We start from the raw sequence: 25969 nt of genomic DNA, 5'->3' as shown, positions 1-25969 counted from the left end.
TGTATATAATTATATGAAATCTATTTATTATATCAATGTTCCATCGAGTGTAAGCAAAATAAGCAGGGTGCACATCACAGTACTCAAGTAATTTTAGTTCATATAGTATAAATAGCTGTTTATATGTTCTTGAACAATTTATACTAAAAACGATTTAAAAATTAAATAAATACATACATTTTATCTGCACAATTTTTAAATTATTACGTTACAATATCATAAAATTAATTGTAATATTTTTCAGTTAAAGTTGTATATATGATTTATATAAGTTTAAAATTTTTTATCATGTTTTTGAGTATATTTTAAAATAAATAATAAATTAATTTTAAAATTTTGTAATATTTATTTGTAATTTCAATATTAACAATATATCCTAATCAATTAAGAAAAAATGTGTTATTGATATTGCAAATAAGTATAAATTCTATAAAAATCTTGTAAACTAATGATAATAGCTGAAATTTGTTCAAACATTGCGCCCGTAAATATTTTTACAATTTTCAACCTACTTCTCACACCGGCTTCCATGTTTTTGTCTATTCCATTACATATTATTATTGTGTAAGTGAAACAGCTATATAATTTTCGAAATAAATTAGAAAAAATAATTTTGTTTAAAACAAAAAGAGATAGTACGAAAAACATGTAGAAATACAAAAGTGGAATATCAAAGAAAATGAAAAATATTAATAAACCAAAAACCAACAAGACTAAACGAAAATTATGAATTTTCTGATATATCTTGTATAAAAGTTTTTAACTATTAAATATTTAATGTGAATATAAGTGAGATTTTTTATGTCGGAAAATATAGATACATCGATTAAATGTGTGAAAAAATAAATAAGGAATTAAGAACTTTTGACGAATTGGTCACAAGGCGATTGATCTGCCACAAGGAGAGCAGAGAAAAGCAAAAACTAAAAATGATGGAGGAGTGCTTCACAAATAAATTAAATAAAAAGTGAATTATAAGTGAAATAATTTAAAAATTAATATTATATATAAATATAAAAAAATTTATTAGTTGAAACGTGTTATGTTTGTTGTGTGCAACGTCGTAAAATTCATCGATTTTGCACTAGTGTATCAACAGCATTGCTTTATAGTTTAAAACTGCTAGTGAAATAATGGAACAATTAAAAAAAATGATTCTAGTATATTAGGAAGTCTTAGCTTCTTTTATAATAAATTATGGATTCACATGAATTAAAATCACCTGGATCACGTCCAATACATACACAATCTTCGTCACAGCAAGTAGTAAGTGAACATTTGAATCTTCCGCCTCCCACTCCACAGTTGAATATCAGTAATGGAACTCATTTGAGTATGCCTGTTAGTAGTTCAATGGTAGGAAGTGATAACAACAGCACGTTTTTCAATAATGCACAACACTCGCAACAATTACCTCCGCCACCAGCTACTGATTTTGATTCTGACACAGAACTTTCAATAGTTGCAGCTTCAGCGGCAGCAGCAGCAGCAGCAGCGGCGGCAGCTGCGGCTGTTACAGGTTCAACTGAATCAACGCAAACCAATGGTCACATTGGTGGTGGTGGTAATGGCGGTAGTAACAGCAACAATTTAAGCCTGAACGCTAAGCAGCAACGGCAGCAAAAACGACGCCGTGAACGTGCTCAGCGTCTGCAGGCAGAACGTGATAACCGCTGCACCACTACCACCACAGCCACTGGGCTGCTATATCACGCCAATAGCGCTGGAAGCATGGGCGAGGATAGCAACAATTCCAATGGAAACTTTACGAGTAGTAGTAATGGCAGCAATAATGTTTTACCTCCAACAGACAGTATTGCTTCATTACTTCTAAATCCTCCCCACTCTCCAGAATGCCATTCAGGTTTAATGGCTTCGCCAAGTGATAGTGAAGGTGAGTCACTTGATGAAGATCTTCTGTCTACATCATCATCGTCAACATTACTTCTGCCACGTGATAAACCTCCACCACGTCCTCCACCCCCTGTACGGAGGAAATTGCCACGTTCACCAGTGTTAGAAGAAGAAATAATTGACGGCTTTGCAATACTTGAATTTAAAACATACGAAGACTTAGAAGTGAGTATATTTTATAATATCAAAATTTTGCTTATTACACAAATTAATTACTCTAGATATATTTGGGTAGTTAATATATTAAATCCTTTCTATATTAAAACAAAAATAATTATTTTTATAATGAATTTTATAGTTTGCAATTAAGCTGGGACAAAAACGCAAAGAGAAACGTTTATCGGCACTGGAAGAACTGACATGCACATATAGCATTGAAGAGACTAAAATGCCAAAGATCATTGATACAGGCCAACCACATCCAATAAGAAATTTAGGTGGTCCCATTAACAATAATGTGAAAGAAAACAATGTACGTTTGGGAAATATGAACAATAGCAATACACCACAAGCGATGGAAACGGATTCAATTGGAATCAATTGGAAAAGCCAGTATAATAACAATAGTAATTTGACAAACTCAAATCAAAATACTAATATGAGCAGTAATGTTAATAATCATATAAGTAATTCAAATGCAACAATTACTAACCACAATGGCAGTTCTATTGTTGGATCTGTACCCATTGAAAATAATTTAAGTAAAAATGTAACTTTAACGGAAAATAATAGCACAAATAATGGTGATAACGGTAATACCGTCATGCAGTCAGTTGATATATGTAGAAGGCCAGGATCTACTAGTTCTTCCGCTCTAACAAGTAGTACAGAATGTTTAAACCCAACTGAAAATTCTATAAATGTTACTGGAATAGAAAATAATGTAACAAATTCTGTACCAGTTACAATTTCAAATGCATTACCGCAAGAACGAAATAGTTTAGGTATATCAAGTAATTCTCAACTGAATTCTATTAATTCAATTGTAGAAAGCATCCGACCTGTAATACCGGATACTGCAAAAAGCTCTAAAATAACTGCCATTGATACGATAGGCTCAAAGAACTTCGCTAGTTATGCAGTTAATGTAAGTCATCACATCGTTATTGAAGTATATCATAATATAATATAAATGTAAATTATTTATTTATTTTTTGTAGAAACCTAATACACAAGCACATGATGTTAAAATGAGCAACAGTGAAGCAATAGTACCAGATTTGAGAAATATAAATTCAGTCCCAGTGCAAAGTATACACCATAAGGATGAGTTAAAGGATCGTCTAACTGATGTAAGACAAAAATGTTTGATTTTTAATGATAATGGTTTTTAAATATTGAAATTAATTTCTAAATTACCTTTTTTAATCAAAAACAATTTATTATGTTCAAATGTAGTTAAAATGTAAACTATTTCAAATGTAAATATTATATATGAATTATTTTTTTTATTTATTTATTTATATTATTTGTAACAATATAATGTTTTTTAATTGCAGAGCGGTGTAAGATGTAGTACTGCGGGCAAAGGATTTAATATCGTACGTAATCGCTATTGTATTAAGCATGTATAAATATTACTAATTTTATATTAATTCTTACAGTGTGATAGTGGAAATGATGAGATTAAGGTATGTTTTACAAATAACTTATTTTTAAAATTATATTGAGGTATTTGGAAAAAAAGCTTTTATTACTTTTGACTCTTAGTTGAATATAATTACAATTATTGATGATTAGCTACTATTGAAGCTACTATTATAAAATGATACAAATTATGGATTACTTGGAGTACTTTTTATAATTTCATTGACTTTTTAATGAAGATAATATATGTGCTTAAAATTTGTATGATTTTTCAACTGTGCAATTTATTCTACTTCAATAATTTATAACATTTATTGAATGTTATAATGAATTAGCTTATTATTTTCTTTCAGTGTAGTTCACTAGTTAATTTTAAGTAAAAGTGCAGAAGTTGGACAGTTATATTCTTGACAAGTTTAAAAATAATGTTAATAAAATAGCAAAATCAGAATGAAAAGCAAATAAAAAAAGATTGAAGGTCGCAACAATGAAATATAAAATTACAAATGTTGAGTAAACTATTTTTTATATTTTTATATTTGTTTTTCATTTTCATAGTTCTGTTTCAGTATTACCAAACTTTGGGTTCAATATGCTTCAATGGATATTTTAATTATTTTTGTATTTTTCGTTTCGATAGTCTTGATTTAGTATTCGAAATACACCAATGGACGCGTAGTCACGCGTAGAAGTCCTCTGCCATGGTTGCTACAAGCAATTGCGATGGCGATGACAGTTTTCTTGCGTCGGAAAACTTGCTGAGTATGAATAAAATTTCAGCGTTTTTGTTGAATTTTTCAAGCATTAAACAAGTTCTGGTATAGCAATACATTACGCAAAGTATTAAAGCTATTGAACTAAAATACCTAAGTAGTTCATTATATGAAAATAATGTGTTTAACTAGTTCTTGAAACTAAACTAAATTGTCCAATTTTTCTGCATATGCAAAGTATAGGAAATCCTTGATTTCGACCGATCTTATATAATATATTTATAAATATGCAATATTTTACTAAAATTTTTAGCCATTTTAAGAATTTTACTGTTGCAAATGTTTGACATATGTGATTCCAATACCAAAATTAAAACACTCAAACATTCCAATTTTATATATAAACGTCAAATTTTTCGGTTCTGTATTGTATTGGGTTTTTACTAAATATTTGCTTTATTTAGCTATATTGTTTATTCAAGTTTATAATTCATAAAAAGTTCAGGTTTCAAGTCTACTTAATTTTTGAGTAATTAAATTCCAATAAATATTTAATATTTGAAACATATTTTTCTTTTTATTAGTACAACAAACTTATGGTTGTTTAAAAAATATATATATATAAACTTGAACTTAATTGAATACTTAAATTCTAAGTGTTTTTAAGAGTTATTACATATTAATATTTCCATTTTTAACTAATTAAAGAGAGGTGATAATGATAGCTTCAAGTAATTTATTGTTTACTACTGTAACATATTAATTTAATATATTAACTTTGAAATATATGAATATACATTGTAATATAATAGAATTTTAATTAAATTTTAAAGTAAAATAAATAAAAGTTTGTAAAAATCGAGGCCATAAATTTTATTAGCATAACAATAAAAATCAACCATTTGCTTTTAATTGAATTTCGTTATTCAATATAGTTCTATAAGAATAAAATAAATTAAATATAAAACATATTAATATGACATCTTATAATCTTCCGTCTCTGTCTGCAAGGAGATAAGAATTCTTGTCACATTTTTTACGGCATCGCCTGTGATCTAAGCTCCCATTCCAGACATTCTGACTTTCTCTCGAAATGCCAGTTGTCACAGCTTTTACTACAACGTCACAGCTTCATTTTACTTGGAGTTTATTGAGTCTCCATTTAATATATTTTTAGCAGTTTAAAGATATCTTGTTTGACCGATATAGCTGTATACTTTAGCCTGTATACTTTACCCTGAATTGTATTTAAATTCACTATCAAAAATTTTATATTCTGACCATTTTTAAACAGATTTGTTAGATATATGCAATCTCTCTACCATAAAATACAATGTCTTATGTATGTAAAGATAACTTAATAATAAATGAACGCTGGAAATTATATAGTAGAAAAGTATTAAAGTAACTTCATAAAAATCGCAGTAGAATTTATTCCTTTTCATAAGCAAATCGACAGCTGAAGCATTATTTTTGTTTATTAGTTATATCGTTTAATGTAGATATATCAGTTATTAATGTAGTGTTACTAGTGGTTCACTATTGATCAGTAAACTATCTTAGGTGACTCAACAGTTTCTTCAATAAGTCTAGCCACAGATATGAGAAAGACTAAAAACTATTTTACATCAACTTTGTCACTTGTACATTGTAGATTAAACAATGAAATAGTTTCTGGAGGATATTAGTCAGCTTTAAGACCTAACTTTGAAGGGTATATTAAGTTTTATCCAAGGTTTAAAATGAGTGCCAAGTGCTGTGACTTTTAAATGTGGACACCATGGGATAACAGACCATAGTTAATTCATACTATCGCCGTTATAACTTAATAATTTTGATTTTATTTGGCGGTGCAGTATATATGAATATATTAATTAGTAACAAAAAATTGTAAGTCGTCATATAATATGACTTTTGACTTTTGAATATGACTTTTAAACCTTTTCAGTTTTCAGTGTAGTTTGACCAAATTTAATAAATTTATAAATTAATAAATAAATTTCAAGTATTTTAGTTTCAATTTTATATGTTGGTCCAATATATATATATGAATTTGGAAAAGAATTAGTCGAAGAATTTCTTATTTCATTAAATTATAAGTATATGTGCCATGAAAATGCCAAATTCACATTATATATTTTAAGTATTTAATTAACGAAGATAGTTATATTAAAATATTTCTTAAAGTTATTTCAGTAAAAGAATCTTTGGAGGTCTATTATTTTGCTCCACTGAGACCTCAAATCTGTTTTGTAAATCTAATTTGCACTAGCTTATAAAAAATATATATTTAATCAAAATAATTTGAATCTTACATAATGTATTTTACTGGGATTTTCTTTTTTGAGACTTTCATATTTTTATTCTATAGAATTTATTAATTAAATGAGAGATTATCTTTTAAAAAAATGAGGTCTTTTATATTAAAATATTTGCAACAGAAATTTTTTTTCGTTATTTCTCTCGGTGCTATTAGTTGACTATGTCGCGGTTTTGGTGCTGCTAGTATGCACTTTGACTTTATATTATTTTATTGTGTACATTTGAGCAAAATTAACTGTTTGTGTAATTAAAGTGAATTTAGTTTACTTTATACTAGATATAAATTCAGTTTGAAAGTACATTTCGTAAGCAGTGTAATATTTTCAATGTACGACTACAGATAAATGACGTTGAGATTTTTTTAACATTCTTACAATTTTAGAATTATTTTTATATCTACAAATTAGTATGCTAATAGTATGCTATATTTCATAAATATTTTGTTGAAGTTTTCGTTTGCTGCTAAAGTGTATTCAAATAAAAACACTATGCAGCGTAAGGAAACATATAAATTTTTCGTATAATTGCCTAATATTTCTTTTATGTAGCTTTCCATATTAAGCTAGTCTTTTTTTGCTATTCTAAGAAAACGTATCTCAAGTATTTTAGCTAGCCACTTATCAAAGCACTATTATATACTCTCCAAATACATACACAAACATTAAATGCCTATACATCTCAACGCTGTGTTTTGTGCTTATACAAGTACAGAGTGATCTCGGTAATATAAGCAAAGTCAAAAGAATATAATTGCATTGTTATGTTTATGTTTAAATTTTAAATACAACAGTTTTTCAGTATTATTTTGTTTCCTTTTAACAGTTACAAATATATTTCAAATAATATTAAGGAATATTTTTTTATGTCTACATCTATATTTAATATTTCGGTATGTCTACATCCGAAACTGTAAATCATTTTCAATAATTAATATATCGTCATCTGTATCTGTATTCTCAAGTTTGATTTTCAAAGATCCGTATCCTAATTTGTTATATGAATATATGCGTTATCATTTTTATATTAACGATCAAATTTGATTTTTCCCAAGAATTTACTAGGTAACCTAATATATAAATATTGATAAAGTTTGTTAATATTATTACAATACATAAGTTAACAATATGAAACAATTTGAGTACAAAATATTAAAAACAATCTTATTAGCAACCTCTGAAGTTTGTATTAAAATACTCGCAGCGTCATATGAAAACAAAATTATTTGCAAACTAGTATTCTCTAAAACTTTTTGGTTCTCTCATGTACAAAAATACATCCGTTATAGCTCTCAAAATTTCTAAGGTTCATTTGCTGATATTTGTTATACTTCTAGGCACTTTTTGACATCATCATTTGCAATAAAATTCGTATTTGCGAACTTATACCGGTTACATTTTAGCATCATTATCTCCAAACTAATACCGTTGACATCTCTAAAACTTTCTATCGTTTTGATGTTATTCATTTATTGCCAAATATTTTGAATATTATTCGAATAAAATCTTTAGTTGACCATACAGTTCTTTAACGATACTAAGTGATTCATAATATGTAGAGATAAATCTGTATTTATATTTTTTGCACAACTAATAATAATAATTTTAAAAAATTTATATTACCTTTAACATATGTTTTGTTAATTATTTTTTAATTGCTTGAAATTATTATTATTTGAAATTATCATTATTTATAACTGGAGTTACACTACCCAATTATATATTTGTAAATCTTTACTGATTATTTTAAAACAAATAATTTATTATTCATCTCAAGGTGTAATGTTTACTTTTTATTATTATTAATTATTCCATGGTGAAGAAAGCAATAAAGTAAATACTTTTATAATTTATCGCAAACCCTTTTTTTGCAAAACATTGATCATTATAAATCTTTCTAAAAAAGTTTCTGGTATCCGTACGATCCTTTGGCGTATGTGAATCTTAGTATTTTATGTTAAGATTACCGTAATAGTAATAATGTATAAATAACTGTCAAAATGTTAAAATTTATTCATACAGAGGATCAACAATTCTATTTATAAGTAAACATTAAGTTTATATTGATTGAATGAACTAATTTTGCATAATATTAAGTATATATACACCAGTTTTTATATATATAATATTTATGATAAAGGATGATATTGACCCCACCGAATTTTAAATTCTATTATATACTTTTATACTTATCTGTCTTATTGGTCCACTTATAAAACAGACTCTAATATTTGTTATAAGAAAATGTTTACATTATTAATTGAAATGAGCATAAATTAATTTAATTACTTACAATTAATTTTTTTTTAAAAATTTGTTTAGATTAGGAAATGTATTTGTCTCTTATAATTTATCACACTTAAGTGATCAATTGAAAAACTTTCCTTGTAAATAAAAATGAGTTAATATAAGTTTTTATATAATGTATTCTAAATATAATTATTATATTTACATTTTTTTATATTTTTTATTTTAAATAGTTTATAACATCATATCATATGTGGATAATTATAATTATATTCTATTTTATTTACTATTTATTGAAATGCATTTTATACACTATAAGAGTTGCACTATTATTAATACGCTTATTATGAGTAATTATGTTTATTATTATTCTTATTTTAAATGTTTTGTATGCTTTCTGCACTATGTTGATCTGTTTGCTAGTAAAAAAATTACATCTAAAGCTTAGTTTTTATATCTTCTAAACGAACTGATCATTAATCATCTACTTCTTTTTCAATACATCTTGTTTATCAATATTAATCCTTAATATTTTATCAACTCTGTTTGTTGCTGGATGAATTCTTCAAATTCCTAAACGTCCACTATGCTTTTAGGTTATACCGGCGATCTCAAGGGGATCCACTTAGGCCTATAGGTCCATTGTGCTACACTACTGTTTATTGCATACATTTTTCTTTACATTTTCTATCAATGAACTGTTTCTAGTATGATAACAATGTTATTTCTTTTGGGCCCTTTTTTTGTGTCAATAATACATATTTTCTTTTTCATTATTAAATATATTAACAAATTTCATTTGTGATTCTTCAATTTTTTCTAAAAGGTATAAAGACCTCAGTGATCAGTGTGCTGACGATGTTGACTCCCCCATCAAATTATCATTACTTGATTTTATAAAATCGAGACGTGCCATCGCTAAATATAAAGCATTTTTTTTTATATATTTTGATACACTACCGTCACCTATTGAGTACAAACATAGTCTGTGACCATCGTCCAATACCATCTATGCAATTATTTACGCTATATTAACAGATTTAAAAAAATTCGTTGAATTGTTTTCTATTGAGATACATTCAGATCGAGGTTTTGAAGTAGAGGTTTTTTTCGTGTAGCCTTTTTTATACTCTGTATATGGGCTAATATTGAAAATGAACAACTCCATTGTTTTTGCTTATGTCACATTTGTTGTTAATATATTTCGATATTTTTTGTTAAGTCAAAGGATTAAAAAATTAACATTTTTGATGTATTTTTTTATCAATTATTTTGATAACAGTATTACAACATATTACTTTGTAATCGACAAATGTTTTTTCTACGTTCAATTATTTTTAAATAAAATAATATAGTCACAAAAAAAAATAAATTTCGGTTTTTACTTATCTAAAAAACTGCGAATTTGAAATAATAAATCATAAACAAAAAAACTGAGTTTGAAATGTTTTTTAAGCGGGAGTTTTCTGTACATCATACATATTTTTTTATTTTGTTTTTTAAACCAGTCTCACATGTGGTAACTCAGCATTAAGTTTACTGAGTCGCCGCTTAAGACGTGTAAATTGCAAATCGAAAGGTAAATGAACGAAATAGTATACATTCCAACATACGTACAACATTCATAGCCCTGTTCGCAGACAGCAAGTATGGCAAATTTTTGACTATGCGATATGTGTTTATGGATAAGAATATTTTCTCTGAAATATCCTACATTCCAATGTAATACGAGAATTTTTGTTTTTTCTATTATATATAATTGCTGTATTAAATTGTAGAATATTGCTATACAACTTTTATTTTCATTAATAGATTAAGGAAAACTATGAACTCAAATTTATATTTATAAAAATTTTATTTTAGTATTATTTTTACCTAATATAGTCACCATAGATACCCAATGGGGCGGAACGTAGGGCTGAGACCGTAGAAAATATTTTACCTCTAACTAACCAAAACCATATATAAGTCATTTAGTTTTTTAAATAAAATTCAGCATTGTCCTTGTTCAAGAGAATCTTTCTTCTGTCCTAGAGTAAAGTAAGGAAGTTTCATCCCATGTCATACAGACGATATTTTGTCCCCTCAGACAAACCTGTGTATTTTATTGATATTGTAGCGCAGGTTTAAATCTCCCTTCAGGAAAACTGCCAGCAAATACAGTTTTGTTTAACTATTAATTAACTGTTATAAATATAATTATAAACATAATGAACAGACAAAGGTCTTTATTTCCTAGCTATTGTAATATCATAGAATGATGATTATAATCGTAATTATTAGCTTGTTAATGATTTTTAATAAAATTATTTTTATTATAATAATTGTATTATGTAAGTCTTACATCTTTGTGGTTAATGCTGCAAGTATTCACAAAAGTCCGGATAGAAACATCAGATTATTCATACTGTTAATAGAGTATAGTCTATCTATATTATTCCCGTTTAGAACTGTATTCATAGTTTTCCTTTTCAGTAAACATGTGCGATGCCACATATTTCTTAATAACGTTTAATAACCATTATTAATTGTAATAAGTTGTTCGAAAGCTCCAGTATGAAAATAGATTTTTTTGAAAGCCTTTTGTTTACCATTTCGATAGTTGACAGTATTATTACAATTCATTTGAACCTCCAAATTTGTTTTACTTTCAGAGTCAATACTCGTAGTATGTCATTGCTTATTTGTTCGGCATACATTTACTTCATGTTGCTACTCGTATTATGTTGAAAAGTAACAATAATCAAGTATACATAACGTTTGATCCCTTAAACTATTCGATTTTTAAGCTTATTGTGCGCTACAGAGTAACTTGGTTATATTTATCAATCTCAATATATAGTTTTAGTTTTTTCATTGTTTATGAAAGTTCATAAAGTTCCCAATTGCAGTACATTAAAAAGTTGATGTTTTACTTTTGTGCGCTATAGTCCAAAGTCCAACATGTGTATAGTAATATGGTAATCTAAGCACATAATAAAAAGTAATGTTTTCGAGCACTTTATTTAAAATAATTTGATAGAAAAAAATGAAGTATAAAAAAACAATCCGTAACTATTTGCAAGGATTTGATATATTTTGTTATATATAGACTTATACCTACTTTGATTAGAAAAAAAATAGAAATAATATAGTGCAATGTATAATTGTTTATGACAAATGCAAGTAAGATCAATGAGATTCTGTATGCATAAAAACTTTTCGCGAAAAGGTTCGATCGTAGAAATCCATGTTTGATATATTTGATAAATGCGGACCAAAAATAGCTGCTAAAAATAGTTTACAGAAAAGTTTAAAACATGTTCTCAAATAAAGTTAATTTAATCTGAAACTAAAAATTCAAAGTACAAAATTTCACTTCTTAAATCATTCACGCCAGTATAATATAGAATTTTTAAATATTTCATACATAAACTAGAACAAATTCAAACATTGATGAAGTAAATGACATAGTTCCTTCAAATATTATATAAGCTAAATAATATTAGCTGTGTCGAATATACCTTATAAGATATAAGATAAATCTTACAAACAGTAACGTAAGCATTATACATATATGTATATATATATATGTCCCTTCAATTCGGATATTGAAGAAATTTTGAAACATCTCATATTTCTGACTCACTTAAAAACGAGATTAGAATTGAGTAAAGGTATCACCATTGAGAGTATGAACTTCGTTCCTGATATTGGGGTGAACTATCTCTGCAAATTTTCTAAGTGATTTGTACGTTCATTAATTAGTTTTAAAGGATCCTTAACTGATATCACTATGGATTTTTCAGATTTATGTGTGGTCTCGTTCATTGACTTTTAATCGATATTGTTTACTGTAATAAATAACGTCTATTGTAAGAAATGTCATTTATTGTAATAAATGTCGTTTATTATGATAAATTTCGTTTATTTTAATAAATATCGTAATAAATACGTTGTTGTTTGTAAAACGTTTATTGTAATAAACATCATTTATTGTAGTAACTCCCACAATGCAATAAATTCGTTTATTATAATACATGACATTTATTATAATAAATTTTGTGTATATCAATAAATGCCGTTTATAGTGATATTGCAATTGTTTTGATAATTCAATAGCAAAATTAAAAGTGCTATTAGTAATCTGTAATTTTTTGATGATTGTAATAAATGCCATTTAATGCAACCAATGCGTCTATTACAATGTATATTTGCCATTTATTATAATAAATTTTGTTCAATTACAATAAATACCATTTATATTGATATTTCAATTTTTTTGAAATAATTAAATATCGTGATTATAATTTTTTAATTAAAAACTATTTTAAATTGTTAAATGTAAACAAATACCTGTCTATGTGGCAGGTATTCCGATACTTAAATAAATTTTAAATAATAGTTGTTCACCGATTATATGGAAACCACCGATAAGGCTGACCGGTTCAAAATTAAAATTAACGTAATAAGAGAAAAAAAAATAGGAGAGAAATGCTCCTGAAATTCATGCGCATGAGTAAAGAAATGCAATTCAACACAGCATTATTTACTTGCCAATACTTTTGTGCTTTTTTTCGACCCCCCCAAATAAAATTCATTCTTATTCAACAGCATATCATGAGATTATAGCTGCAGACAACATAGGAGTACAACTGACATTTCAATAATGAACATAGTATCAAGCAAATCAACAAGATTTTTAATACTCATTCGTATTGCTTGCCAGTACATAAACATGCTTATTCGCATCTTCTGCCACTCACATTGGTACGCATAAGCTTTGGGCAGCATCATCATTATCATTCTTGTAATTATCATTAACATTATTTTCATTATCATCATCAATATTGGTATATCATAAATTGTAATCATGTTTCATTCAAGTAGCTTTTACGATTTATTAAATTACGCGCATTATTACTATTACACAGTGACTATTAGCAGCATTACACTGACGTGAATGATGTGATGGAGCGGAGCGCTCAAGTTAAGCACTTGCATATTGTTGGCTCAAATTAACATATATAAATAAATATATACATACATATGTAAATATGTTTGTATGTATGTAAATATATTGTTGTTTCGTAGGTTTTTGCTTTTGCCATCAAAAATTCAGAGTTACTTTGCTTACTCAATAAAAGCTGTTCCCAATGAAAACTGTTTAATGGTTACAATAGGTTGTTAGAGGGGGTATATGGTTTCCGATGAGGTATGTGGAACGAAATATATGCACTTGTATATATGTATATGTAGCCTAAACTTGTTAGTATACGTGATGCACTGAAAGATGATACATTCTCTGGAAACGTAGCACGTATTTCTTTATTTATTTACTTATTGTGTTTTGTTTTTATTTTTTTTTACTTATTTTTTCTTGTAAATCTCTTTCTTCGCAGTGTAATCGTTTAAGCGTCTTGTTTTGTTTTTTTTTTTGCTTTAGCATTTCTATTTTTAAATTAAAAGCAATATGTACATTTCTATTTTAATGTTTGTCAGGGATGTGTAATTTACATGCGCTTTTGTATGCCATGTAATACCCCATGTTAATATGGCAGAGCGCGGGAGAGCACTCGTCGTGAGGGTAAAATTATATGCATTTGGTCATTTTTATTTTATGCATAATTATTAATTATTATTGTTTTAATGTAATAATTTATTTTATAAAGTTCAATTTAAAATTTTTTTAAACATCTTTGTTTTATTTATATAAAACAAATTAAATATATATATTTTTATTATATTATTATGTTTATATTCATATGTTGCAAAATTTAATATTATCAAAATAGTTAGTAAACATTTTGCACATTAACACAACACTACAGAGCACATAAAATATTTGGCAACAGAAATAAATAATCAAAATAAATAGTGCTGTGCAGTTGTTTTATAAACATAAAATCTCTCTCAGTTCATATATATATGTGTGTGTATGTGTGCAGTGCGAGTAACAACTTACCAACCAAACAGATATGGTGGATGTTTGTATGGTTGGTTGGTGGAATTGCACAGTACAATTAATTTGCGGTCTTTTGTGCTCTGAGCAAAAATCAGCAGCTGTTTATTGTTTATTTTTTGTGCTTTTTGTTGTTTTTTTTTCTGATTGGGTCTGGTCTGATGCGCGCTTGTTGAGTATTTTGACGATTTACACAGGTTAGAGCGCTTTAAGACGTTGTGGAGAGTGGAAGAATGAAAGCGCGTAGCGTGTGCTAGAATTAGTAGTTATTATTGTGTTGTCGTTGTCGTCGTCGTCATAGTCGCCGTATCCGTGTCCGTGTTTTTTTTTTTCATTTTTGTTATATGCTTCTTATATTGTTTTGCAATATTTTTCATATTGCAATTGTTTTTGAGTACCGAAAGTTATGAGATTGTATGCATTTAGACAATTCAAAATGTACCAGACTACTAGTAATTTATTACAAACACACATATATATATTTATATATAACTATAGTAAACTAGTAGTAGCAACAGAATAAACGTTTGCCGGAATCGTTTTTAGCAAATATTTGCATAAATACGCGTTTTGAATATCGAAACAAATCTGTTCACTCAGCCAGCCGCCCAACACCTCCTCCTGCTGCTCTTAATGTAGATTTTAAAAAGTTGTGCTGGCCTGTTTTGTTGTGTTGTGTTGTGTTATGTGTGCAGTGCATTGTAGTGTCAGAGGCATAGGTAGAGTGGCAGTGGCAGTGGCAGTATAAAGAGACGAAACCGAAGAATTTCGTTTTGCAAATTGTAGCGATTTTTGTCATCAGAAACGCTTTTAATTTTGCTTATATTTTTGTTGTTGTTGCTGTTGTTGTGTTCATCCGATGTCGATATAGTAACGTTGTCATTTAGTTTTACGGACAGTAGATTGGTCGCTGAATAGTCAGTCGTTTTATTTGTTACCGAACGAAGTGTGGTGCATATGTACATTTGCTTCTTTTTACTATGTCGTCGCGTGTGTGTTTGGTATATATATATATACGTATATAATTTTGTAGTCGTTGAATGTATACTCACTCACTCGTATGTGGATTATTGCCAAAATGTAATGCCTCGACACACTCAATCAATTAGACTTAATTTATAAGCGTAAGGATTACAGTGTTAATTACGTGTAGTGTAAGCTGGCTCATTGACCGTTTCGTCGTATCGTGTACGAAGAACATATTTATACTCATACAACAATAAACATACATATAAATATATGTATGGTATTTAAATGCATATAAGGAATTTTTTTGTTGTTGCTGTTGTTGTTGTTTTATTTATATCTTTACCGAACTGTACCATCTGATAGACAATTTTCTGTGTGCAAATGTACGACGACGTCCACGTCCACGTCCTCTGCGTAATCGTTTTTAATTAAGTGCTTTGCAATGTACAGTGATTATGTGCGCTTACAGTAAAAGTAAAGTAAAGTAAAATAAAAAGGTGGTCGACGACACCAAACCATCACTAAGGCCGCGCCCAGTCGTCGCGAAACTTTATTTTTGTGTTTCTTACAATTGCACCCCTCCTTCAAGTGCATGCCAGCCGCCTGCCAAACTGCTGCCATTGATATGGCTGTGCACCGCTGTTTGACGTTATTTTATTTTGTTACTTACGATACGATATTATGCTGTGTGCCGTGCATGTTGGTCTGTTGAATAATTTTGTGTGTAGTGTTGCATTCTAGCGAGAAGCAGCAATGCATTTACCAGCAACAGCACCAGTACCAACCAGCACTAGTATTAGCAGCAGTTGAAGGAAACTCATACTTAAATTGTGCTTGTGCTCATATACAAACATATATAACACACATATATATTTTTCGACTCTGGTATGAGCATAAAATTTGCAATCAAAATTAAATATTTTACGTGAAAATCTTACTGACGATGAAACATTGACGATGGCAGCTTTCACTTTTAAAACAACCCAAAGCAGAGAGCAACACAAATACTAATTTAAATATTTCATTACTACTTACTTATCGCATTAATCGTACAGTAAATGTGAAAACAAAAACAACAACAAAGAAAAAAAAACTCACTCACTCACTTGTGTATTAATGTAATAATGATGATGTGTTTTTAACGTGTGATGTACTAATTATAATTTTAAAAACAAATAAATATGCCACACAATGTGCAAGAAGAAAATACTTCGGGTATGCCGCCCCCCCTCGACTTGTGATAAAACGTAATATTACTATTGTTGTTGTATATAAACAACTCCACACTGTGATGTTTTTGTTAAACAAAAAAAAAACAAAATTTTATAAAACTGCAATTTAATATTATTTTTGCCATATTATTAATTAATAAAAAATAAAAAAAAAATATTTCTGCTTAACAACGATTTATTTAAAAAAATTTACCAATTAAAAACAAAATTTTTAATTTTGGTTAATAAAAACAACAAATGTGAATAATTTACGTGTAAAACTTAAAACCCAAGAATGTGGACAAAACTTTTACAATTTCACATAAAAAACTCTACGCAATAAAATTAAGTCCCTAATCTCATAATAGTTTGTTTACTTATTGTTTTCCGTGTTTTCGATTATATTTCGAAAACCAACGGAACATCGTGCGTATCGAGCAAAATAGCAATTATAGTACGCGTAGAGACCTCTAGTGGCAACGCGCAGGATGGTGCTGCCGCGGAGCCAAATACTGAAAAAATCACTGCAACTTCAAGTTCAATCCAAACGACTTTATCGTCAACAGTTTGTGCTGCAGAACAAAAACCAACGGAATGCAACTCCTCTTCTCAGGTACTAAATATAACAAATAGAAAAGAAGAAAATTCGAAATTTTTCTTCCTTTATTAATTTATTAATATATCAAAGTGATATTTAAAATACAATCAATTTAAAAAATATATTTTATTGCCACAAATATTTTGATTGTAGTCTATAGTCACCCTTAAGATGTCTATAGGTTATGGTCGAAATATTGGTGATATTAAAATATATTTCTTTAAATAATTTAAAAAGTTGTGTTTTCCATAAAAACAATTAAGCTTGTAATAAAAAAATCTGGGCTCCGAACTGATAACCGAAAGAAAACTATATATTGAGCAAAGTGAAATGCGGAAAATCAGAGCTCCGAACTGATAACCGAAAGAAAACTATATTTTGACCAAAGTGAAATTCGGAACCGAACGGATATAATTTTTGATAACTTAATCTAAACGAAAGCTTTTAATAATATAAAAAAAAATAAAGGCTTCGAAAGGCAACTAAACCGATAAACAAAAGAAACTATATTTTTGCCGAAGTGAAATCCAGAACTAAACGAATATACTTTTTTATAACTTAACCTAAACGTAAGGTTTAAATACTATATAAAAAAATTAGGGCTTCGAACTGCAACTAAACCAATAACCAAACGAAACTATATTTTTGCCGAAGTGCAATCAAGAACCGAATCGATATAAATAATTTTTTCCTTTATTGAAACAAAAAAATGATCAGTTTAAAGATCTTAACAATACAATAGATTAATGTCTTGATAGTTAGATATCAAGTGCATCAGTCTTAAGAAAATTTTCCAAAACCTAAAGCCATGTAAAAAATACATTAAATAAATAATTAGACATCTTCTGTGACACTAGCTTTCGAAAGTGTTCTATATTTTAATGGATCCATACTTTTATAGATATGTGCAAAATAAAATGAAATAAATAATTTAAAATTCAAAATGTATTCTGTGGCACTGTGACATTATTTTCAAAATTTTTTAATAAAATATTTCAAAGAAAATAAGTAAATGACTTGACATTAAAGACATCCTTTGCGGCATTAACTGAAAATAGTGATCTATATCTGAATGGACGTGTGTGAAATATAATGAAATAAATAATTTAAAATTGAAGGTGTCTTCTGTAACACTGTAAAATTACTTTCAAAAATTAAATATCTTGTGTGACACTAATTACAAAAATTTTATATATTCTTGCGCAATCAAAATATAGTACACTACCATAATTTATTATTGTTATTATGAACATCAAAAAAATATAATTTAAATTATCAAATATAAGTGGTTAGGTTAGGTTATACCGGCGATCCCTAGAGAATCTACTTAGGCCTATTGGCTCATTGTGTTAACGTATGTAGAGGAAAACTCATGTTTTAATAAATGTAATTATATTGGGTTTTGTTTTGGAATCTGAGGTTATTGTTTATTGTGAGCAAGTTAATATACATTTTTTTTCAGCAAATTGATTATTTATTATTTGAATCTGAACATCTTAACTGTATTACTTTGTTACTTTCTAATAAGTTGTAATTAGTACATAAGGCTAACGATTTTTTTTTCTGATCCTTAATGTTTGAAAATTTCTTAAAGTTTTTCTTCTCAGTTGTATCTGAAACTAATATCTAAATATATATTTTTATAAGTATATATAGAAACCAAAAGCTTAAGAACTAGTTTAAAAATAATATAGTTGCAGAAAAAATGAATTTGGATGTTGAGGCACTATGCAGGTTAGGAACTTGTTTACAGTGCAAAAAATCTGTAAGCAATGCATCTCTTATTCTCTATTTTTTTTATTTTCTTATTAATTTATTGTTTTTGATGTAGCTTATACAGACGATTTTATGTTTGGATATATAATAATAGTTACTATTTCAATATATTATATATAAATAATGGGTTTAATAGAATTTTTTTACGAATATACCGTTCTTCCATTAAACGTTAAGTCTAAACAAGAGACGGCAACTAAACTTTTATTAAGACACTTTTGTAACAGAGAATATAAAGATGTAAACTGCAGTTCTGCAATGTTTTTACCATTCAATATATAAGGCGGAAGTAGTATTTATGCTTACCAGAAAGAGAAATGCTGTGGCTCATATAAAGCGTCTTATTGACGAAAATAAAATTTTTAAAATAATGATATTAAAATTAACTTAATCAAAATATACGAAAGGTAGAAATTTATTATTAAAATGATAAATTACATACATTTCGGTTTTAGATATTTTATATGTTTATTAGGTTTTTTTTTTGTTTGTTAATATTACTAATTTTTGGATGCTTCTATTTTAGGGCTCTGAAAAGTTAGGACCTATTGTTTTTCCTTCAACCCCTACTCAACATATTTCAAATGCAACTCCAAGTCCAACAACGCCTCGAAAATCTTCTGACTATCCACAACAAGCGGGTTCAAATTCCTCAGTGCAAAGTAATGAATCATTTTCAAATTCTTCTATTGGACCTTCTATTGGATCAATATCAGTTGCTGGTGTGTCGGTTAAAGAAAATGTGGTGCAAGGCAATAATAATCAAATTGGCGCAGTTACTGCTCCGGTTACTCAACAGAGTCAAACTTTCACACCACCAACAGCAACGGTTACATCAGCAGAGAAACCGCCATTGGGACCAACAATACAACAAACACCTGCAGTCGCTGTACAACCAAACAATCTTCCAATATATTCACCAGCAACACAGGTACTTTTTTCGTGTATATATTTCAACAAAACAAGCTTAATTAAATAAAAATCCATTTATACAGGTTTCAAACGATCCTAGAAGTTCAATTAAATCGCCAGCGTTATCTCAGCCAAATGATAATTACGGATCAAAAATACCTAGTTCGAATGCTGGTCATTTTATTTCGTCACCTAATGCACCAATTCATGTTAAAAATTTACTGCCAACGAGTACATCTAATCCTCAAGTTGGTATTGGAACAATATTGCCTACAACTTCTGCACAAGGTGGTATTGTTGGGTTCAGTGGTAAATTACCACCACCTTCAGCACAACCTGCACCACCACCAAGTAATTATACTACAGCACCAATAATTACTTCTTCGCAAAAACCAAGTGAACCTCCTTCACCAACGACGGACTCAAATAAAACAGGGCCTAGCCCGACTGTAGTAAATGGATACCTTCCTTCTTTTGCGCCAACAAACGCACAAAATATAAACAATGCACGTATTTCTCCACATACGCATGCACAACCGGTTGCATCTGTAACAAGTATTTCTGCGACTCCTACGCTAACAACAGCATCAACATTAGCTTCCGCACCAAAAATTGCTTCTAATACTGCTTCTTCAGTAGCTAGTAATAATGTTACTACTTCTGCTGGCCATAATTTCTCTCAAGGAATTCCTAATGCTCCTGGTGTAGGTACACCTCCAACTGGAGTTTTAAGCGGTGGTTTGCCGCCAAACGGTATTTCTCCATTATTAATACATTCGTCTCCCTATCGACCACCATATGCAAATTATGCATTATATACACCTTACAATAATCTTCAATATGGACCTTATCTTCCTCCAGCAGTGCCATCACCCAGTGCATCTCCGCGTACAATAGATACACGCACAAATCGAGAGTCTACTATGGTATCAGTCACAAAATCAGCAGGAATGCGACCTTTAACTCCAGTTAGTACAACTGCAACTACAGCTATAGCAGCAAATGCGAATGTTCCTTCCAGCACTCCTACATCGACAACAGGCTCAGCACCACATATGATGCATCATATACCATACGGCGTTGGACCACATGTACCTCCAGCACCACCACAAACATCAGTGACCGTTGGAATGCAAGGACCTAGTCCTATAAGCCATAGTCATAATAGCAGTGCAATTAATTCATCGGGTGCAATGCCTGCTGTTGCCACAACTTTAAGTAACAGTATTCCACCTCCATCATTAAATAGAGAACCGCAATTACTTCCACCTCCACAATCCCACATGGTCCCCCAACCACACCAACCACACCTACCACCTCCTCCAATTCCGTCAGCGCATTCTGGACCACATATGACTTCAATGTCACATATACTATCTCACCCACAACACACAATGCTACGTGGTGCTTCTCCTAGTACTGCCAGTAACAACAACAGTGGAGGGATTCCAGGTTCTGTTTCGTCGTCTGTGATTCAAAGGGTAATATCTCCTAAAAGTGAAAGTCCGAATAAAGAACGGGATCCTAACTTTAGGTAATGTAAAAATACAATAGATATGTAATATATTAACCTTAAAATCGATAATACTATAGCATGTCACGACCATCATCTGCTAATACTCATAGTGGTCCTGTACCTACTCCATATATTAGCATAGCAAATACCATAGGAACAAATTTACCAGCAGCTTTTAGTACGGTTTCATCTTTACATCCTTCGCAATCTCTTCCAGCAACAACGTTTGCAACTTCTCATTCAGTATCATCTAATCCTAGTCTACCCTACCCTTCAAAACCATCTCATTGGCCTAGGTAATATATTATTTTATTATATTTTTAATAATTTTTGTAATTATTATTTTATATATTAGTTCATCCGGGCAAATAACAACGCCAACGATGACTGCTACTTCTTCCAGTGTTGCACCGCGGCCAACTCCGCCTTCGCCAATTAACAATTCGACTGTAGCAGCAACAGTGTCACATTCGGTTTCTCCTCAAACAACACATTCCATAAGCACCGCACCGTCTTTTCAGCCACCATTTTTCGCTACACCATTACCGCATCCTCAAACTGCTGCGCCGACAGCTAGTAATTCTGCTGCAATTACACCAACAGCACCTGCATCTTCGTCAATGACAACAGCAGCAAGTACAACACCAGTTACTGTAGCTTCTACACCAACAGCTCCTCATCCATTTTCTGCAGAATCTCTTTTTCAACCAAGTAAAAGTAAGTCCCGTGACAATCATTAATCATTAGTTAATTTTTCAAAATAAATTTAAAATAGGTTTTTTATTGAAAAAATCTAAGATATGACACGATAAAAGTAGAAAAATATTAAGCACATGTTATGAAACATATATCTATATGCGTAAATTAAGATTTTAAAATATACAGTATAATTATATTTTAGTATTATTATAAATTAAAAATATAGAGAAATATTAAAACACATTTATTTATAATAGACGACCAAGCAGATTTATTGCGTCGAGAATTGGACAGCCGGTTTTTGGATCGTTCTGGTTTAGCAGTTCCTCCTCCAACTCCTCAATCAACATACCTACGTCAGGAGCTACATCATCATCAACATCAACATACTCATTTACATCAGCACCAACAATTGCTGCCATCTGCAATACCTGCAGCGATTCCAACAGCTCCACCTGCACCCGCGCCAATATTTGCACCTCCTTTATTTAAGGACATTCCTAAAATAGCTGCTGTAGAATCGCCATTTTACCGAACTGGAATAGGTTTACCTGTGTATTCAGGCTATAATCCCGCTAGTTTACTACATCCTGGTCTAGGAGGTCCAACTCCTTTTATGCCTCCTAACCATTTAACTTCATTTGCTCCAAAAGTAAGTATTTAACTAATAAGACTAAAGCACATTTACAAAATATTTACAAATACAAATTCACATAAATTCATATTTTCTATAAGGTGTTCATTCCCTATTGTCTAAAAGTTACCAATTGAATCCTTTTACACTTTTTTCCTTTTCATGTTAATTTTCATCATATATCACGTATTGTTTTACATTAAAACAAAAAAAAAAATAAATGTAAATATATATAATCACAACCAATTACACAAACAACCAACAAACCAATCATCCAGCCGTTACCATCATCGCCCTCTACCAATCCACCAACGAATCTTGATTCCTCTAAGTCGACTAAATTTACGGTACGTTGCCGCCATTTTTTTTCTTCAAATTCTTTTAAATTAATTAAAGTAATTTCGTTTGAATTAAATTAAAATTTTATTATATAGAATATTTTGAAACGTAGATCAATATTATTTATACATATTTTGTATTATTAAAATTATTTTCTACAATCAGGATGTAAAGAGTAATCAACTATCCCAGAGTAGAATTTACCTATTTCTTTAATTTTTACATTTTTAACGTTAGAAAACTCTTGTAGCAGTCATTTCCTTTTTGACACGATCATTTATTAATCTCTTATTTTTGTAATATTATTTTTATTATTTTAACATTTTAAAACCATTAACTGTTATACCTCATCACATGTTTTGTATTTAGCAATATATACAATTTATTTATTATATATTAACATACATATTAAGTAAATTAATTTTAATGTAATATGGTACAAATTAATTTTAATTAGAAAACGGGACGATGGAACGCAATGCATGTGCGTATTGCGTGGGAGATCTACTATCATCAAAATAAACAAAATCCTGATAAGCATGGTGGTGTATCGGCGCCTGGTCCTAGCAGTAGTATCAGTGGTTCTCAAAGTAGTGTACCATCAGTTTTAAGTAGTGGACCAACGCCACCTGCAACACCATCTATGAGTATTAAGGCATCCCCGTCATTATCGTTAAGTAGTGCTTCACCTCATATGTTACATCGGCCAGGAGAAATTCCATCTGCTGCAGCTTATGCAAGCGCATTACCTGGACGATCACCGTTTGAAGCTTCACCATTGTCAACAAGTTTTATTGGAGCACCACCAAGTCATATTGGTAAGACTCTTAAATATATTAACGTATACTTCGAGCAAGATTTAATAAAATTTATTATTAAAATTATATGGTGATTTGTTTTTTAAAATATTTTTAGGGACAGCAGTTTCACCGTTTGGTCGCTATGTAGGTCCATTTGGATTTGCTGGTCTATCACATTTTGGACGAGAAATACCCCTTGGAGGAACATTGCATGACCCGTGGAGAAGGTTAGCGTAAGAAATTTATAATAAAATTTCATCAAGAATTTATAAATGTATTTTTTTACAGTGCATTGCAACGTAGTGTACCTTATCATCCAGCTACTGGTTCACCAGGTTGGCCTATGAAGCCTGATGTAGCGTTAGATAATGCTCGACGAGAAGCTGAAGAACGTGAACGTGAAAGGGAAATGAGAGAACGAGAACAACGTGAACGTGAAAGGCAGCGAAGAGAACGTGAAGAGCGTGAACGTAAAGAAAAGGAAGAAAAATTAAAACGTGAGCAGCAGGAACGAGAACGAGAAAGGGAGAGAGAACGTGAACGTAAAGAACGCGAACGCCGTGAAATGGAAAGACGAGAATTAGAACGAGAAAGACTGTTACAGCAACAAAGAATTAATGAAAGTAATAAAATATCTCAAGCTGCTGCAGTTGCTGCAATGAATGTTATGCCACGTGATAGATCACCATTAAGAAATGATTTAAGCATCACCGGAGGTGAGATACGAATAAAAGAGGAACACCCGCGAACGAAAGAAGAACAAGATGCCATGATGATGCGAGCTACAGCAGCAGATCCACGATATCATTCTTCGTTAGCGGCTGCGCAAGCTAGTGCCGCAGCGCATCATGCATCATTTTTGGCTAGCAGACATGGTCCACATGTTCCCCCTCCACCACCACATCTTTCACGTACAATGATGCCTCCTTCTTTAGGTGGTCCACCTTTAACACATTTTGGACCACCTGCACCACCAGGCTGGCCCATGGATCCTTATCGTGACCCATATGGACCAATGTTGCGGTACAATCCATTAATGGAAGTAGCTTTACGACATGATGAAGAGAGGCATAAAGCTGCTATGAGCATGTATGCTGTTCAATCGGCAGCACATCTTAGAGGAAAGGAGCCAAGTCCCATTCCTCCGCCTTCAGTTGGTCCATTAGGTCCTCCTCATCATCGTATAGCACCATCACCGTTAACAGTACCACAGTCATCAATGAGTGGGAAACCTCCATCTTTAGGTGGTATGCCACCACATCCAATGGCTGTTGATGTGTTACATACAACAAAAAAAGAAGACCCAACATTAACAGGACTTGGTGTTGGCTCAACACCATCACCTGCTGCTTCGGGTCGATGATAAATGTCGCTGGCGAAAATGTAATGAATTATTTTATTTTCTTATATTTATACATTCTTATCAAGCTTTCTTTATCATTTTTGTTTATAATGTATAAATATAAAAAACTCATTATAACATGTAGAAATTTTTTACGAAAATATTTTAATCGTAACTTCTCATTTTGTATTATACTTATTTATTTATAAAGAAAAGCAAAAAAAAAACTTATTTAAATATGAATCTAAGTGTAAATTAATTTTAAGACAAAATTACCCATACGATCAACAATTTCATTTTGTTGATCAATTATGTGTAAAATTATTTAGAAATAAAAATCTTGTAAGTGCACTTGCACTGTCTTATGTATATCGAAATCGTTTTGCAAATTCTTAAATGATTTAAAAAAAGATATGCAACAAACTATTTGCAATTATTTGTATGTTTAATACG

The 25969-nt window shown here is 30.0% G+C and overlaps 1 protein-coding gene across 5 annotated transcripts; it reads left to right on the top strand.

The window, feature by feature from the left end:
• Positions 1-727: 727 nt before the first annotated feature.
• LOC119670272 (nuclear pore complex protein DDB_G0274915) lies at positions 728-25630 on the top strand. Of its 5 annotated transcripts, none has more exons than XM_038080466.1 (14): positions 729-2079; positions 2213-3001; positions 3075-3206; positions 3414-3455; positions 3519-3545; positions 19801-20205; positions 20270-21720; positions 21780-21998; positions 22058-22419; positions 22659-23053; positions 23314-23382; positions 23832-24192; positions 24290-24407; positions 24463-25630. In XM_038080466.1, the coding sequence occupies exons 1-14, from the start codon at positions 1198-1200 to the stop codon at positions 25535-25537; spliced, it is 6327 nt and encodes a 2108-aa protein (XP_037936394.1). In that variant the 5' UTR covers positions 729-1197; the 3' UTR covers positions 25538-25630. The 5 variants fall into 5 exon arrangements, with proteins under 5 accessions (XP_037936398.1, XP_037936394.1, XP_037936396.1 ...); XM_038080467.1 differs by having other exon boundaries at positions 730-2079; positions 24290-24401; XM_038080470.1 differs by lacking the exon at positions 21780-21998 and having other exon boundaries at positions 728-2079.
• The last annotated feature ends 339 nt before the right edge of the window (positions 25631-25969 follow it).

The sequence above is a fragment of the Teleopsis dalmanni genome, chromosome 1 (genome assembly GCF_002237135.1).
Source record: "Teleopsis dalmanni isolate 2A chromosome 1, ASM223713v2, whole genome shotgun sequence".
In the NCBI taxonomy this organism is placed as follows: Eukaryota; Metazoa; Arthropoda; class Insecta; order Diptera; family Diopsidae; genus Teleopsis; species Teleopsis dalmanni.
The sequence above is the reverse complement of the archived record's forward strand: the minus strand, read 5'-3'. Positions and strand labels throughout refer to the sequence as shown.